At 49.4% G+C, this 19,548-nt stretch overlaps 1 protein-coding gene across 2 annotated transcripts in view; it reads left to right on the plus strand.

Moving 5' to 3' along the window:
• abat (4-aminobutyrate aminotransferase) overlaps positions 1-19,548 on the plus strand; it is a 244,185-nt gene that overhangs the window by 149,508 nt on the left and 75,129 nt on the right. For both annotated transcript variants that reach the window (XM_072481278.1, XM_072481277.1), the window contains exon 5: positions 17,663-17,780. In XM_072481278.1, coding sequence (XP_072337379.1) covers positions 17,663-17,780 — 118 coding nt within the window. The remainder of the gene's footprint in view (positions 1-17,662; positions 17,781-19,548) is intronic.

Here is a 19,548-nt window from a genome sequence, read left to right on the forward strand (position 1 = left end):
TGTGACCCTATGAATCAGATATATTGTGCACAGCATAAACCACCACAATTCTAATAAATGGAATATGAGAGGGACTTCTTCAGCACCCCTAAAGCATCTCATTTGCATCTTCCATGCCACAGCCTGCGATGAGGAAGTGAAGTTGCATGCTGCCAAGAGGATTCATGTTGTGATACCAAGGCAGAACCGAGAATCATTCACCACCCAGTGTTGTACGCTGCTACCCACAACAACAGCATAAACTGATGGTGTGTTCTGGATTCTCACTGCACTACCCAGTGTAGTACACTGCTACCCACAGCAACAGCATAATGATGGTGTCTACTGGTTACCGCTGTTGCCTTCATCTCATCCCATGAGTATTTTTTAATTTTTTAAAAACATTTTCCAATTAAGGGGCAATTTAACATAGCCAATACACCTACTCAATGCAGACCTCAAATGACAGTGAATTCGAACTTGCTGTAAGTTTTTAAATTTCACTGAACTCACTCAACATTAAAACACTGAGTAAATGAAACTAAACTCCCCTGAGAATTAAAGAATTATCATTCAGGCTGCAGTCAGTCTCCCACAGAGACTACTGAAAACTAACACCAGTAATAACAACAACTTTCATACAGTATCTTAAACATAATAAAACATCCCACAGGGACATTGGAACAAAAAAATGACACCCAACCGCAGAAGGAGACATTAGTGCAGATGACCAATAGTTTGGTAGGAGTGTATTAATGAGTAGAGAGGACAGATGTTTAGGGAGGGAATTCCAGAGCTTGTGGTCCAGGCAGCTGAAGACATGGACACAAATGGTGCAGTAGTAAGATTCTGGATGATCAGAGGCCAGAATGAGAGGAGTGCAGATATCTCACGGGGTGGGGCTGGAGGAGATTACAGAGCTAGGGAGGGGTGAGATTTTGGTTGAGGATTACTTAGTGTTGTAGTCTTTGGGGCTTGGATTTGAATTGATGGTTGCTAAGATGTTCACTGTGTGTTTTAAAAAGGTTAACTTGAGTTCATAGGATAAACATTGCTTTGCTTTAAAAACATACTTTTCCATTTCTGCTGTACCACACCTGTAGAGTGGGCCATGTGCTCCCCATACCACAATCTATTAAAAGTTGCGGGTCAGGTGAACTCCATGATACACTTTGGGGTTCTCTAAACCAGATATTCAGAGATGCAAATAAATAATGGGCAGCATTTTCCATCCCCTCCATGGCATGATTTGCGACGGCAGAAGTGACCCGGCATCAGCCAGTGGTAGGATCGTCTGGGCTCGCCACTGCTCCCATTGGCTCCCCTAGGGGCTGGTTTAGCACAGGGCTAAATCACTGGCTTTGAAAGCAGACCAAGGCAGGCCAGCAGCACGGTTCAATTCCCGTACCAGCCTCCCCGAACAGGCGCCAGAATGTGGCGACTACGGGCTTTTCACAGTAACTTCATTGAAGCCTACTCGTGACAATAAGGGATTTTCCTTTTCATTTCATTTCACTGTTGGGGCCACTATCGGAAGGACTGGAAGATCCCACCAGTGGGAACAGCCGGAACATTTCGCCCCGCTATTATTTTTTAAGCCATTAATTAATTCTATCCTTGCAATAGGCTGATGTGCTGACTAACCTTACTGCGAACCTGCTATAAGGGTGCCAATTGAGGTCCCAAATGGCACCCATGGTACACTCGTGGGCATATATGCATACTTCTGGTCATGGTCGCACCAAAGTCATTTTGGTCAGGGTGTTCACACAAGCAAGTGTGATGTCACAAATCAGGATATCAGTCAGCATGTAATGTTGATTTGTCGTCAGTGGTGCCATTTTTGACCTGACTCCTCCAGCGAATGCCCGCTCATCCTTGCACTAGTAAACTTTCGCTCAGCAATAGGACATCACCCTCCCACCAGCCCTACTTTTAAAAGCTTCAGGTAAGTTACTGATTGATTTCTACGATTCTTGTTGATGTTCTAGAATTGTCTAGTGGGTTGTACTGTTAAAAATGCTGAAATCCACAAGGAATGTTGGGGCATGTGCTGTTTCGACTTCAAAAACTGGTCAAGCCATTTTTGGCCATACGTGGGTGCAGTAGTTTGCATTGTCCATGGCCCGCAGCAGGACAGGATGAACAGGCAGAGGTGGCACAAAGGAGGGCAAGCTGCTCGAACGAGGAGGATGTTCAACAAAACCTGCCAGCTGTTGCAGCGAGGACGGCTGCCTCGCAGCAGGGCAAGGACAGCTAGCGCTTGTGAAGATGATCCAGATCATGATCTTTAAGCATTGGGCTCCTTCCAGGCTGGAGCAGGCAATATTTGCAACATCTCCCAGGCTACCGTTCACTGTGACATCAGGGAGATCACTGAGGCTTTGTTTGGAAAGGGATCAGAATATATTTAATTCTCTCCAACAAAAGTAAAATATTGTGAATTTTGGAAATTTGTAACAAAAATAGAAAATGTTGGAAATTCTCAGCCTTTCAGGGCGCCTCTGTGGAGAGAGAAACAGAGTTAATGCCTCAGGTCTGTGATTTTACATTGGACTATTGGAATATTGAAAAAATGCTTCTGCTGCATGGGCTATTCTGGAGCCCTGTAGTGCTCACCAAATTGGTTCATTCATTCATTCATTGCGATCTGCTGTGTACTGCATAACAGCGCCATCATGAGGGTACAGCACTTGCTACCAGCTGCTCAGTGGGTACAACAGGAGGGGGAGAGCCCTTTCCGGCCTGCCTGCTCATCATTAACTCATCTGACTGCGATGCTGGTGAAGGCAACCCCAGTTGGTCATTTACCAATAGTTCCATACCTTGACTTCCCTCTGTGACTAACCATCACAGCTACCTCATGGCCACAGTGCAACATAAAAGTTCCCACCAAGCAATTGTTCCTTATTAACTTTATAAATGGAACCATTCAAAAGGCAACAAATCACCCAAGTAATTAGGAAGGCAAATGGAATGCTGGTCTTTATTGGACATGGATGAAATATAAAAGTTGCTTTGTCTTATGATGAAAGAATGAGAGGTGATCTTCTTGAAACATAGAGGGCGGGATTCTCCGCTCCCACGACTAAGTGCCCACGCCGTCGTGAACGCCGTCAAGGTTCACAAGGCGCAAAACGGCTCCGATCTCGAACGATTCAGGGCCCGAAAATGGGCTAGGATCGGGGCCGCGAGAAACTCGGGGGTCGTGTCGCGAAAGCAGCGTCGTCAGCGCACGCCGGGCATTGGCACCACATAAAAGCTGCGCCGCGTCATCCGCCGCGTAACTGGCGTCACCCGCGCATGCGTTGTTGCCGTCCTCCCCGAGGTCGCCCCGCAAGAAAATGTCGGATGGATCTTGCGGGGTGCGGAGGAAAGGAGGTCCTCCTTCAGAGAGGCCGGCCCGCCAATCGGTGGGCACCGATCGCGGGCCAGACCCCTTTTGAGTCCTACCCCGGTCAAAGAACCCCCCTCTCCCCCCCCCACAGGCCGCCCCCCCAGCGTTCCCGTGCTGTTCCCGCTGGCAGCGACCAGGTGTGGATGGCGCCGGCGGGAAGCCGTCGTTTTGGGCAGGCCGCTCGGCCCATCCGGGTCGGAGAATAGCGAGTATAGCGGAGAATCGCCATTTTGGGTGTCCCGGGCGATTCTCCGGCCTGCGCCGCGCAGAACTCGATGGGGCCGTTCTCGCCGCTTGGGTGAATCGCGAGGGCGTTGGACCGGCGTCGTGTGGAAAATTGGTGCGCCAGGCGATTCTCCCAACCGGTGCGGGGTAGGAGAATCGCGCCCATAAGATTCTGAAGGGCTTGACAAGATAGATGTTTCCTCTTGTGGAGGCACCGACATAAGATGTTAATAACCCCCCCCTTCCTGCCTCTCCCTGACCTCCAAAGCTTAATCCCCCCACCACCCCTATCAACCCCTCCCTAGGGTACCTGACACCTCCTTGCCCAAAAGTCGCAGACTGCTGTCAATGATGTCATGAGGTTGCTTTTAGTCGTAGCAGTGTCCACTACTGAGTCTGACATTGCTGGACCTGCAAGAGCTGCCGGTCACTCAGATTGACTCTTGAGGACAGGATGACCTTCCACCAAGTCCCATGCTAAGCTTGTTAAGACCAACCATGATGCATTATCACTGTAAGTCAGCCCTTTTTAAATGTGGCTGGTTTGTGACTGACTTTTCTGACAGGGGTGGGGTGGAGGGATAAATATGCCCCCCACCCTGGGAAATGTGACCCTATAAATCAGATATATTGTGCACAGCATAAACCACCACAATTCTAATAAATGGAATATGAGAGGGACTTCTTCAGCACCCCTAAAGCATCTAATTTGCATCTTCCATGCCACAGCCTGCGATGAGGAAGTGAAGTTGCATGCTGCCAAGAGGATTCATGTTGTGATACCAAGGCAGAACCGAGAATCATTCACCACCCAGTGTTGTACGCTGCTACCCACAACAACAGCATAAACTGATGGTGTGTTCTGGATTCTCACTGCACTACCCAGTGTAGTACACTGCTACCCACAGCAACAGCATAATGATGGTGTCTACGGGTTACCGCTGTTGCCTTCATCTCATCCCATGAGTATTTTTTAATTTTTTTAAAACATTTTCCAATTAAGGGGCAATTTAACATAGCCAATACACCTACTCAATGCAGACCTCAAATGACAGTGAATTCGAACTTGCTGTAAGTTTTTAAATTTCACTGAACTCACTCAACATTAAAACACTGAGTAAATGAAACTAAACTCCCCTGAGAATTAAAGAATTATCATTCAGGCTGCAGTCAGTCTCCCACAGAGACTACTGAAAACTAACACCAGTAATAACAACAACTTTCATACAGTATCTTAAACATAATAAAACATCCCACAGGGACATTAGAACAAAAAAATGACACCCAACCACAGAAGGAGACATTAGTGCAGATGACCAATAGTTTGGTAGGAGTGTATTAATGAGTAGAGAGGACAGATGTTTAGGGAGGGAATTCCAGAGCTTGTGGTCCAGGCAGCTGAAGACATGGACACAAATGGTGCAGTAGTAAGATTCTGGATGATCAGAGGCCAGAATGAGAGGAGTGCAGAAATCTCACGGGGTGGGGCTGGAGGAGATTACAGAGCTAGGGAGGGGTGAGATTTTGGTTGAGGATTACTTAGTGTTGTAGTCTTTGGGGCTTGGATTTGAATTAATGGTTGCTAAGATGTTCACTGTGTGTTTTAAAAAGGTTAACTTGAGTTCATAGGATAAACATTGCTTTGCTTTAAAAACATACTTTTCCATTTCTGCTGTACCACACCTGTAGAGTGGGCCATGTGCTCCCCATACCACAATCTATTAAAAGTTGCGGGTCAGGTGAACTCCATGATACACTTTGGGGTTCTCTAAACCAGATATTCAGAGATGCAAATAAATAATGGGCAGCATTTTCCATCCCCTCCATGGCATGATTTGCGACGGCAGAAGTGACCCGGCATCAGCCAGTGGTAGGATCGTCTGGGCTCGCCACTGCTCCCATTGGCTCCCCTAGGGGCTGGTTTAGCACAGGGCTAAATCACTGGCTTTGAAAGCAGACCAAGGCAGGCCAGCAGCACGGTTCAATTCCCGTACCAGCCTCCCCGAACAGGCGCCAGAATGTGGCGACTAGGGGCTTTTCACAGTAACTTCATTGAAGCCTACTCGTGACAATAAGGGATTTTCATTTTCATTTCATTTCACTGTTGGGGCCACTATCGGAAGGACTGGAAGATCCCACCAGTGGGAACAGCCGGAACATTTCGCCCCGCTATTATTTTTTAAGCCATTAATTAATTCTCTCCTTGCAATAGGCTGATGTGCTGACTAACCTTACTGCGAACCTGCTATAAGGGTGCCAATTGAGGTCCCAAATGGCACCCATGGTACACTCGTGGGCATATATGCATACTTCTGGTCATGGTCGCACCAAAGTCATTTTGGTCAGGGTGTTCACACAAGCAAGTGTGATGTCACAAATCAGGATATCAGTCAGCATGTAATGTTGATTTGTCGTCAGTGGTGCCATTTTTGACCTGACTCCTCCAGCGAATGCCCGCTCATCCTTGCACTAGTAAACTTTCGCTCAGCAATAGGACGTCACCCTCCCACCAGCCCTACTTTTAAAAGCTTCAGGTAAGTTACTGATTGATTTCTACGATTCTTGTTGATGTTCTAGAATTGTCTGGTGGGTTGTACTGTTAAAAATGCTGAAATCCACAAGGAATGTTGGGGCATGTGCTGTTTCGACTTCAAAAACTGGTCAAGCCATTTTTGGCCATACATGGGTGCAGTAGTTTGCATTGTCCATGGCCCGCAGCAGGACAGGATGAACAGGCAGAGGTGGCACAAAGGAGGGCAAGCTGCTCGAACGAGGAGGATGTTCAACAAAACCTGCCAGCTGTTGCAGCGAGGACGGCTGCCTCGCAGCAGGGCAAGGACAGCTAGCGCTTGTGAAGATGATCCAGATCATGATCTTTAAGCATTGGGCTCCTTCCAGGCTGGAGCAGGCAATATTTGCAACATCTCCCAGGCTACCGTTCACTGTGACATCAGGGAGATCACTGAGGCTTTGTTTGGAAAGGGATCAGAATATATTTAATTCTCTCCAACAAAAGTAAAATATTGTGAATTTTGGAAATTTGTAACAAAAATAGAAAATGTTGGAAATTCTCAGTCTTTCAGGGCGCCTCTGTGGAGAGAGAAACAGAGTTAATGCCTCAGGTCTGTGATTTTACATTGGACTATTGGAATATTGAAAAAATGCTTCTGCTGCATGGGCTATTCTGGAGCCCTGTAGTGCTCACCAAATTGGTTCATTCATTCATTCATTGCGATCTGCTGTGTACTGCACAACAGCGCCATCATGAGGGTCCAGCACTTGCTACCAGCTGCTCAGTGGGTACAACAGGAGGAGGAGAGCCCTTTCCGGCCTGCCTGCTCATCATTAACTCATCTGACTGCGATGCTGGTGAAGGCAACTCCAGTTGGTCATTTACCAATAGTTCCATACCTTGACTTCCCTCTGTGACTAACCATCACAGCTACCTCATGGCCACAGTGCCAACATAAAAGTTCCCACCAAGCAATTGTTCCTTATTAACTTTATAAATGGAACCATTCAAAAGGCAACAAATCACCCAAGTAATTAGGAAGGCAAATGGAATGCTGGTCTTTATTGGACATGGATGAAATATAAAAGTTGCTTTGTCTTATGAGGAAAGAATGAGAGGTGATCTTCTTGAAACATAGAGGGCGGTATTCTCCGCTCCCACGACTAAGTGCCCACGCCGTCGTGAACGCCGTCAAGGTTCACAAGGCGCAAAACGGCTCCGATCTCGAACGATTCAGGGCCCGAAAATGGGCTCGGATCGGGGCCGCGAGAAACTCGGGGGTCGTGTCGCGAAAGCAGCGTCGTCAGCGCACGCCGGGCATTGGCACCACATAAAAGCTGCGCCGCGTCATCCGCCGCGTAACTGGCGTCACCCGCGCATGCGTTGTTGCCGTCCTCCCCGAGGTCGCCCCGCAAGAAAATGTCGGATGGATCTTGCGGGGTGCGGAGGAAAGGAGGTCCTCCTTCAGAGAGGCCGGCCCGCCGATCGGTGGGCACCGATCGCGGGCCAGACCCCTTTTGAGTCCTACCCCGGTGAAAGAACCCCCCTCTCCCCCCCCACAGGCCGCCCCCCCAGCGTTCCCGTGCTGTTCCCGCTGGCAGCGACCAGGTGTGGATGGCGCCGGCGGGAAGCCGTCGTTTTGGGCAGGCCGCTCGGCCCATCCGGGTCGGAGAATAGCGGGTATAGCGGAGAATCGCCATTTTGGGTGTCCCGAGCGATTCTCCGGCCTGCGCCGCGCAGAACTCGATGGGGCCGTTCTCGCCGCTTGGGTGAATCGCGAGGGCGTTGGACCGGCGTCGTGTGGAAAATTGGTGCGCCAGGCGATTCTCCCAACCGGTGCGGGGTAGGAGAATCGCGCCCATAAGATTCTGAAGGGCTTGACAAGATAGATGTTTCCTCTTGTGGAGGCACCGACATAAGATGTTAATAACCCCCCCCTTCCTGCCTCTCCCTGACCTCCAAAGCTTAATCCCCCCACCACCCCTATCAACCCCTCCCTAGGGTACCTGACACCTCCTTGCCCAAAAGTCGCAGACTGCTGTCAATGATGTCATGAGGTTGCTTTTAGTCGTAGCAGTGTCCACTACTGAGTCTGACATTGCTGGACCTGCAAGAGCTGCCGGTCACTCAGATTGACTCTTGAGGACAGGATGACCTTCCACCAAGTCCCATGCTAAGCTTGTTAAGACCAACCATGATGCATTATCACTGTAAGTCAGCCCTTTTTAAATGTGGCTGGTTTGTGACTGACTTTTCTGACAGGGGTGGGGTGGAGGGATAAATATGCCCCCCACCCTGGGAAATGTGACCCTATGAATCAGATATATTGTGCACAGCATAAACCACCACAATTCTAATAAATGGAATATGAGAGGGACTTCTTCACCACCCCTAAAGCATCTCATTTGCATCTTCCATGCCACAGCCTGCGATGAGGAAGTGAAGTTGCATGCTGCCAAGAGGATTCATGTTGTGATACCAAGGCAGAACCGAGAATCATTCACCACCCAGTGTTGTACGCTGCTACCCACAACAACAGCATAAACTGATGGTGTGTTCTGGATTCTCACTGCACTACCCAGTGTAGTACACTGCTACCCACAGCAACAGCATAATGATGGTGTCTACGGGTTACCGCTGTTGCCTTCATCTCATCCCATGAGTATTTTTTAATTTTTTAAAAACATTTTCCAATTAAGGGGCAATTTAACATAGCCAATACACCTACTCAATGCAGACCTCAAATGACAGTGAATTCGAACTTGCTGTAAGTTTTTAAATTTCACTGAACTCACTCAACATTAAAACACTGAGTAAATGAAACTAAACTTCCCTGAGAATTAAAGAATTATCATTCAGGCTGCAGTCTGTCTCCCGCAGAGACTCCTGAAAACTAACACCAGTAATAACAACAACTTTCATACAGTATCTTAAACATAATAAAACATCCCACAGGGACATTAGAACAAAAAAATGACACCCAACCACAGAAGGAGACATTAGTGCAGATGACCAATAGTTTGGTAGGAGTGTATTAATGAGTAGAGAGGACAGATGTTTAGGGAGGGAATTCCAGAGCTTGTGGTCCAGGCAGCTGAAGACATGGACACAAATGGTGCAGTAGTAAGATTCTGGATGATCAGAGGCCAGAATGAGAGGAGTGCAGAAATCTCACGGGGTGGGGCTGGAGGAGATTACAGAGCGAGGGAGGGGTGAGATTTTGGTTGAGGATTACTTAGTGTTGTAGTCTTTGGGGCTTGGATTTGAATTAATGGTTGCTAAGATGTTCACTGTGTGTTTTAAAAAGGTTAACTTGAGTTCATAGGATAAACATTGCTTTGCTTTAAAAACATACTTTTCCATTTCTGCTGTACCACACCTGTAGAGTGGGCCATGTGCTCCCCATACCACAATCTATTAAAAGTTGCGGGTCAGGTGAACTCCATGATACACTTTGGGGTTCTCTAAACCAGATATTCAGAGATGCAAATAAATAATGGGCAGCATTTTCCATCCCCTCCATGGCATGATTTGCGACGGCAGAAGTGACCCGGCATCAGCCAGTGGTAGGATCGTCTGGGCTCGCCACTGCTCCCATTGGCTCCCCTAGGGGCTGGTTTAGCACAGGGCTAAATCACTGGCTTTGAAAGCAGACCAAGGCAGGCCAGCAGCACGGTTCAATTCCCGTACCAGCCTCCCCGAACAGGCGCCAGAATGTGGCGACTAGGGGCTTTTCACAGTAACTTCATTGAAGCCTACTCGTGACAATAAGGGATTTTCATTTTCATTTCATTTCACTGTTGGGGCCACTATCGGAAGGACTGGAAGATCCCACCAGTGGGAACAGCCGGAACATTTCGCCCCGCTATTATTTTTTAAGCCATTAATTAATTCTCTCCTTGCAATAGGCTGATGTGCTGACTAACCTTACTGCGAACCTGCTATAAGGGTGCCAATTGAGGTCCCAAATGGCACCCATGGTACACTCGTGGGCATATATGCATACTTCTGGTCATGGTCGCACCAAAGTCATTTTGGTCAGGGTGTTCACACAAGCAAGTGTGATGTCACAAATCAGGATATCAGTCAGCATGTAATGTTGATTTGTCGTCAGTGGTGCCATTTTTGACCTGACTCCTCCAGCGAATGCCCGCTCATCCTTGCACTAGTAAACTTTCGCTCAGCAATAGGACGTCACCCTCCCACCAGCCCTACTTTTAAAAGCTTCAGGTAAGTTACTGATTGATTTCTACGATTCTTTTTGATGTTCTAGAATTGTCTGGTGGGTTGTACTGTTAAAAATGCTGAAATCCACAAGGAATGTTGGGGCATGTGCTGTTTCGACTTCAAAAACTGGTCAAGCCATTTTTGGCCATACATGGGTGCAGTAGTTTGCATTGTCCATGGCCCGCAGCAGGACAGGATGAACAGGCAGAGGTGGCACAAAGGAGGGCAAGCTGCTCGAACGAGGAGGATGTTCAACAAAACCTGCCAGCTGTTGCAGCGAGGACGGCTGCCTCGCAGCAGGGCAAGGACAGCTAGCGCTTGTGAAGATGATCCAGATCATGATCTTTAAGCATTGGGCTCCTTCCAGGCTGGAGCAGGCAATATTTGCAACATCTCCCAGGCTACCGTTCACTGTGACATCAGGGAGATCACTGAGGCTTTGTTTGGAAAGGGATCAGAATATATTTAATTCTCTCCAACAAAAGTAAAATATTGTGAATTTTGGAAATTTGTAACAAAAATAGAAAATGTTGGAAATTCTCAGTCTTTCAGGGCGCCTCTGTGGAGAGAGAAACAGAGTTAATGCCTCAGGTCTGTGATTTTACATTGGACTATTGGAATATTGAAAAAATGCTTCTGCTGCATGGGCTATTCTGGAGCCCTGTAGTGCTCACCAAATTGGTTCATTCATTCATTCATTGCGATCTGCTGTGTACTGCACAACAGCGCCATCATGAGGGTCCAGCACTTGCTACCAGCTGCTCAGTGGGTACAACAGGAGGAGGAGACCCTTTCCGGCCTGCCTGCTCATCATTAACTCATCTGACTGCGATGCTGGTGAAGGCAACCCCAGTTGGTCATTTACCAATAGTTCCATACCTTGACTTCCCTCTGTGACTAACCATCACAGCTACCTCATGGCCACAGTGCCAACATAAAAGTTCCCACCAAGCAATTGTTCCTTATTAACTTTATAAATGGAACCATTCAAAAGGCAACAAATCACCCAAGTAATTAGGAAGGCAAATGGAATGCTGGTCTTTATTGGACATGGATGAAATATAAAAGTTGCTTTGTCTTATGAGGAAAGAATGAGAGGTGATCTTCTTGAAACATAGAGGGCGGTATTCTCCGCTCCCACGACTAAGTGCCCACGCCGTCGTGAACGCCGTCAAGGTTCACAAGGCGCAAAACGGCTCCGATCTCGAACGATTCAGGGCCCGAAAATGGGCTCGGATCGGGGCCGCGAGAAACTCGGGGGTCGTGTCGCGAAAGCAGCGTCGTCAGCGCACGCCGGGCATTGGCACCACATAAAAGCTGCGCCGCGTCATCCGCCGCGTAACTGGCGTCACCCGCGCATGCGTTGTTGCCGTCCTCCCCGAGGTCGCCCCGCAAGAAAATGTCGGATGGATCTTGCGGGGTGCGGAGGAAAGGAGGTCCTCCTTCAGAGAGGCCGGCCCGCCGATCGGTGGGCACCGATCGCGGGCCAGACCCCTTTTGAGTCCTACCCCGGTGAAAGAACCCCCCTCTCCCCCCCCCACAGGCCGCCCCCCCAGCGTTCCCGTGCTGTTCCCGCTGGCAGCGACCAGGTGTGGATGGCGCCGGCGGGAAGCCGTCGTTTTGGGCAGGCCGCTCGGCCCATCCGGGTCGGAGAATAGCGGGTATAGCGGAGAATCGCCATTTTGGGTGTCCCGAGCGATTCTCCGGCCTGCGCCGCGCAGAACTCGATGGGGCCGTTCTCGCCGCTTGGGTGAATCGCGAGGGCGTTGGACCGGCGTCGTGTGGAAAATTGGTGCGCCAGGCGATTCTCCCAACCGGTGCGGGGTAGGAGAATCGCGCCCATAAGATTCTGAAGGGCTTGACAAGATAGATGTTTCCTCTTGTGGAGGCACCGACATAAGATGTTAATAACCCCCCCCTTCCTGCCTCTCCCTGACCTCCAAAGCTTAATCCCCCCACCACCCCTATCAACCCCTCCCTAGGGTACCTGACACCTCCTTGCCCAAAAGTCGCAGACTGCTGTCAATGATGTCATGAGGTTGCTTTTAGTCGTAGCAGTGTCCACTACTGAGTCTGACATTGCTGGACCTGCAAGAGCTGCCGGTCACTCAGATTGACTCTTGAGGACAGGATGACCTTCCACCAAGTCCCATGCTAAGCTTGTTAAGACCAACCATGATGCATTATCACTGTAAGTCAGCCCTTTTTAAATGTGGCTGGTTTGTGACTGACTTTTCTGACAGGGGTGGGGTGGAGGGATAAATATGCCCCCCACCCTGGGAAATGTGACCCTATGAATCAGATATATTGTGCACAGCATAAACCACCACAATTCTAATAAATGGAATATGAGAGGGACTTCTTCACCACCCCTAAAGCATCTCATTTGCATCTTCCATGCCACAGCCTGCGATGAGGAAGTGAAGTTGCATGCTGCCAAGAGGATTCATGTTGTGATACCAAGGCAGAACCGAGAATCATTCACCACCCAGTGTTGTACGCTGCTACCCACAACAACAGCATAAACTGATGGTGTGTTCTGGATTCTCACTGCACTACCCAGTGTAGTACACTGCTACCCACAGCAACAGCATAATGATGGTGTCTACGGGTTACCGCTGTTGCCTTCATCTCATCCCATGAGTATTTTTTAATTTTTTAAAAACATTTTCCAATTAAGGGGCAATTTAACATAGCCAATACACCTACTCAATGCAGACCTCAAATGACAGTGAATTCGAACTTGCTGTAAGTTTTTAAATTTCACTGAACTCACTCAACATTAAAACACTGAGTAAATGAAACTAAACTTCCCTGAGAATTAAAGAATTATCATTCAGGCTGCAGTCTGTCTCCCGCAGAGACTCCTGAAAACTAACACCAGTAATAACAACAACTTTCATACAGTATCTTAAACATAATAAAACATCCCACAGGGACATTAGAACAAAAAAATGACACCCAACCACAGAAGGAGACATTAGCCCAGATGACCAATAGTTTGGTAGGAGTGTATTAATGAGTAGAGAGGACAGATGTTTAGGGAGGGAATTCCAGAGCTTGTGGCCCAGGCAGCTGAAGACATGGACACAAATGGTGCAGTAGTAAGATTCGGGATGATCAGAGGCCAGAATGAGAGGAGTGCAGATATCTCAGGGGATGGGGCTGGAGGAGATTACAGAGCTAGGGAGGGGTGAGACCATGGCGGGATTTGAAAACAAGGATGAGAATTTTGCTTGACCTGGAAGAGCTGAGCGAGAAAAGGGTGTGTACGATCCCCCATTGGGTGATGGCAATTACCTTGCATTCTAGAATGGGCCTCGAACAGTGCATTTTCCAGGTAGGAGCAGGACCTGATAGTATTTCACGTGGTCCGGCCAGATTTGAACGGGTAAATCGATTGTTCGTCATTTCTATTTAAATCTGCCTCCCTTCAACTTAAGGGAATTCAGACAAGGACCACATGGGAGAGTGGCCAAATTGAGAGAGAGAAGTGATTTTAATGGGGATGACACGCATTGAAGGGCAGGGTGAGGGTGTGGTTGATCATGGCCACACTCGCCATCGGGACCTCATACAACAGCCTAACCCACCTGACAAACCCCTCCCTAAACCCGAACCTCTTCAGCACCTCCCACAGGTACCCCCACTCTACCCTATCGAAGGCTTTCTCAGAGTCCATCGCCACCACTATCTCCGCCTCCCCCTCCCTCGCCGGCATCATGATAACGTTCAAAAGCCTCCGCACATTCGTGTTCAACTGTTTCCCCTTCACAAACCCCGTCTGGTCTTCATGGATGATCTGCAGCACACAATCCTCAATCCTCGTGGCTAAGACCTTCACCAGCACATTGGCATCTACATTTAGCAAGGAAATCGGTCTGTAAGACCCACATCGCAGGGGATCCTTGTCCCGCTTCAGGATCAAGGAGATCAGTGCCCGGGACATCATTGGGGGTAAAGCCCCCCCTCCCTTGCCTCATTAAAGGTCCTAACTAACAGCGGGCCCAACAGGTCCATATATTTTTTATAGAACTTGACCGGGAAACCATCCGGCCCCGGTGCCTTCCCCGCCTGCATGCTTCCTATCCCTTTGATCAGCTCCTCCAGCCCAATCGGGGCCCCCAGTCCCGCCACCAGTCCCTCTTCTACTTTTGGAAACCTCAATTGGTCCAGGAAACGGCCCATCCCTCCCTCCTCCCGTGGGGGCTTGGATCGGTACAATTCCTCGTAGAAGTGCCTGAAGACCCCATTGATGCCAACCCCACTCCGCAACACGCTCCCTCCCCTGTCCTTAACTCTCCCAATCTCCCTAGCTGCGTCCCGCTTCCGAAGCTGATGCGCCAGCATCCGGCTTGCCTTTTCCCCATACTCGTAGACCGCCCCCTGGGCCTTCCTCCACTGCACCTCCGCCTTCCTGGTGGTCACCAGGTCGAATTCGGCCTGGAGGCTGCACCTCTTCCTCAACAATCCTTCCTCAGGCTCTTCCGCTACCTCCTGTCTACCCTCACCATCTCCCCCACCAGCCTCTCCCTCTCCCCCCGCTCCCTCCGCTCCTTGTGGGCCCTAATGGAGATCAGCTCTCCCCTCACCACTGCCTTCAGTGCCTCCCATACCATCCCCACTCGGACCTCCCCGTTGTCGTTGGTCTCCAAGTACCTCTCTATACTTCCTCGGACCCGCTCGCTCACCTCCTCGTCCGCCAACAGCCCCACCTCCAAGCGCCACAGCGGGCGCTGGTCCCTCTCCTCCCCCATCTCCAAGTCCACCCAATGCGGGGCGTGGTCCGAAATGGCTATTGCCGAATACTCGGTTTCCTCTACTCTCGCTATCAGCGCCCTATTCAAAATGAAAAAGTCGATTCGAGAATAAGCCTTATGGACATGTGAGAAGAATGAAAATTCCCTAGCCCCCGGCCTTGCAAATCTCCAAGGGTCCATCCCTCCCATTTGGTCCATAAATCCCCTCAACACTCTAGCCGCCGCCGGCTTCCTACCCGTCCTAGACCTGGAGCGATCCAGTGCCGGATCCAACACCGTGTTAAAGTCTCCCCCCATTATCAGGCCCCCCACTTCCAAGTCTGGGATCCGACCCAACATACGCCGCATAAAACTCACATCGTCCCAGTTCGGAGCATACACATTGACCAGTACCACCCTCTCTCCCTGCAATTTACCACTTACCATTATGTACCTACCGCCATTATCTGCCCTAATGTTTGACGCCTCGAATGACACCTTCTTTCCCACCAAGATCGCCACCCCTCGATTTTTGGCATCCAGCCCCGAGTGAAACACCTGACCTACCCGCCCTTTCCTCAGTCTTACCTGGTCTGCCACCTTCAGGTGTATCTCCTGGAGCATAACCACATCCGCCTTGAGCCCCTTCAGGTGCGCGAACACGCGGGCCCGCTTAACCGGCCCATTCAGTCCCCTTACATTCCAGGTTATCAGCCGGATCAGGGGCTACCCGCCCCCCTCCCCCGCCGACTAGCCATGACCCCTCCTCGGCCTGCCACGCGCCCACACCCCACAGTGGCATACCCCCGTCTCGACCCCCCCCCCACTTGCTCCAGCTCCTCCTTGACCTTAGCAGCAGCAACTCGATTCCCCCCCCCCCCCCCCGGCTAGGACCCATCCTCGCTGGTTTACTCCCCCATTGCACTTCCGCAAGTCAGCTGACTCCTGCTGACCCCGGCCACCCCCGCCTCCCCTTCGACTCCTCCCATTGTGTGGCACACCCTCCTCTCCCGCTCCCCATCCACAGGCTCTCCCCCTCCCCCCTCTAAGCGCGGGAAACAATCCTCCCTTCCCCGCCCCAGCCCCGCACCCCCCAGTCTTCGGCGCGGGAAAAAAGCCCGTGCTCTCCACCTACCCGGCCCTGCCACCAACCAAAACAGTGCCCAACCCGCCCCATCCACCCTCCCCAACCCGAAAGAGAAAAACACAGAGAAAAAGAAACCCAAAACAATGCAAAGCCCCCCCCCCCCGAACCAAAAATAGGCATAACATATCCACTGCAGTCCCCAATCGCCCACCCCGACCCTCAGTCTGTGTCCAGCTTCTCGGCCTGAACAAAGGCCCACGCCTCCTCCGGATATTCAAAATAATGGTGCCGGTCCTTGTAGGTAACCCACAATCGCGCCGGCTGCAACATGCCAAACTTCACCCCCTTCCTGTGCAGCACCGCCTTCGCTCGATTGTACCCGGCCCTCCTCTTCGCCACCTCCACACTCCAGTCCTGATATATCCGAACCTCCGCGTTCTCCCACCTGCTGCTCCTCTCCTTCTTGGCCCACCTTAGCACACACTTCCGATCGACGAACCGATGGAACCGCACCAGCACCGCCCCCGGAGGCTCGTTAGCCTTGGGCCTCCTCGCCAACACTCTATGGGCCCCTTCCAGCTCCAGGGGCCCCTGGAAGGACCCCACTCCCATCAGCGAGTTCAACATGATGACCACATAGGCCCCCACGTCCGGCCCCTCCAGCCCCTCCGGGAGGCCCAGAATCCGCAGATTCTTCCGCCTCGACCGATTCTCCATCTCCTCGAACCGCTCCTGCCATTTCTTGTGGAGCGCCTCGTGCGCCTTCACCTTTACCGCCAGGCCTAAGATCTCGTCCTCATTGTCAGAGATCTTTTGTCGGGCCTCTCGGATCGCCACCCCCTGGGCCGTCTGTGTCTCCAGCAGCTTATCAATAGAAGCCTTCATCGGCTCTAGCAGGTCCGTTTTAATCTCTCTGAGGCAGCGCTGGATACCCTCCTGTTGCTGCTCCGTCCACTGCCTCCACGCTGCCTGGTCTCTGCCCGCCGCCATTTTGTCCTTCTTCCCTCCCTTTTTCTGGTCCACCACCACCTTTTTTGTTGCCCCGCTCCTAGTTAAAGCCATATACTGATGGGGAGCTATTATTAACTCCTTCCCACACCAGGAAACGTCACAAAAGTGCCCTTGGGGGCCCCGAAAAGAGCCCAAAAGTCCGCTTTTGCGGGAGCCGCCGAATGTGCGACTTAGCTCCGCATGGCCGCAACCGGAAGTGGTGTGGTTGATCATACCAGTAGTTGCATGTAGTGCTTTGGTGAACAACAACTTTTATACAAAGGCTAGCATTAGCAATTCTGCACTGAAGCGCGCTCCTGAAATATTTAGTCAGAAACGCCTACATTCCTCTTTTCGCTGCTGACATCTGAATTTTGAGACTTTACTGTTGTTGTGGGTTCTGCACTAAATGACAATCATTAAACAGCACCTTTACCATTTTTAGAAATATGTTGTGTTCTATATCTGCAAAATAAATGTTGTTTTCCTGTTCCTTCCCCCGTCAGAACATAGATGCAGTGTCTTTCTTCTGTGACTATGAGGAGAGCCGGGGCAACTACTTGGTGGATGTCGATGGCAACAGAATGCTTGATCTCTACACACAGATCTCTTCCATCCCTATTGGTAAGGGCCACATGTTATACTAGAAGCTATATTCCTCAGGAAGGGATATTTTGAAACCTGACAGTTCCATTTCTTGGCTGAATATCTTTCCTCAGAACACCATTGTTTTTGGAGATTCTAAATGTAAAATGTTGCTTATACAGAGTATCTTCTCAGGGAACAAAATCTATGAATTACCTGCACCAAGTGTTGTCATTTCCATATACTCACCATATATAATCTTTTAAGCGTCACTCTAGATGAGAGTTACCAATCCTCTTGAATTATCCACCGGGAACTGGAAACGCACCTCCCAATCATGGCTATGCTGGAGATTTTCTGATGAACTATTCGCTGCACCCCACAAGAGGACTACTAGAATCAGCATGAAGACTATATTGATATAGAAGTTCCGGGGCCGAGGGGTTTATCATTTCCTTTCCATTTCTTTGTCCTTCCTCTCCACACTGCACCATACTTATACTTGTTGGCCCAGCCAAATCATGGATTGAAATAAAATTAAAATCAAACTGTTTTTTTGATGTTCGCAGAGAGCATTGGTCACTCCCATACCCCTCCAGTCTTTTCATAGGTGGTCTCTCCCCTAGCAAGCAGGATTCCACACGAGCAGTCTCAATACAAAATATAGTTGATGCACAGAGCGGTCTTACTGGTAAGGAGTTTTCTTTGTCACTCTTGCTGTGAGACTCCCTGACCGCCACAGACCTGAGGCCGCGAGCTCAAGTGTTTCTAACTAGGCCCTTGGTTGGCACTGTAATTCTGGTGCTAAAGGAGCACAAAAAAAAAGCACAATCAAATCTCTTTAAAATAAGCCCTGAACTGGCAAATATCCCACAATGACTAATGTTGTGGAAAGTCGATGTGATACAACCTCCTGAAATATTTACGGCAAGAATTGGCAGCCATATTCTACAAACCAAAAACCGTTTTTAATCCCGCATCTGATCCAAAATAGGTCCCCGCAAACCCACATTTGAATATGTGAAAAGTCTAAACGGCCATTTTCTCCAAACTTCTTACAGCTTGGTAAAACCACTCAAAATCTTACTTTTGAATAAATTGAATACAAAAGATTTTTTTCTTACTTCTGCGAAAACATGGGAAGAAACTGTGATTTCAGATTCACTATTCCACAATGCACATGAGAGACAGGGAACATTAACCTCCTATACATCAAAAGAATTGAGACGTTAAATTACATTGTCCATATTCTGTTATTGTCAATTTTGAATTTCATAAGGACTTATTTGTTTAATTTATGTTCCTCCAACCTAATCGACACCATCAATCTGTAACTAGCTGAAAACATTGGTATCAACCAATCTGGCATTCTACTGCAAACAACTAATTGAATTCAGCTGTTAAATACATCTTTAACATAATAAATGCCATCGTTATCTCCTTTCCTCCAAAACAAAACCATTTCAAAAGTGTATCACCACATGGTGAAATTGAGTGTGGCATAGGGGATTGCTTTATGCAATGCACAGAATGCTGAAAGAATTACTTTATATGGTGCATTGATCAGAATCCTGTTAGAATACAGAAAGGAAACCTGATTTGACCAAGGGTGACATCGTACTGGACTAGACTGCCTGCATATTAGAAGCAAACTGGTTGAAAAATCCATTGATATTTAGTTTGATCTGGCAACTCAGACCTTCCTGTACACCCCCACTGTGTCCTCCACCCCCCTCCACCCCCACACCAGCAACCCCTAAATAAAGAGACCCCCTGCTGAGACCCCCTAAATAAAGAGATCCCCCAC

Source organism: Scyliorhinus torazame, chromosome 17 (genome assembly GCF_047496885.1).
Source record: "Scyliorhinus torazame isolate Kashiwa2021f chromosome 17, sScyTor2.1, whole genome shotgun sequence".
NCBI classification, from domain to species: Eukaryota; Metazoa; Chordata; class Chondrichthyes; order Carcharhiniformes; family Scyliorhinidae; genus Scyliorhinus; species Scyliorhinus torazame.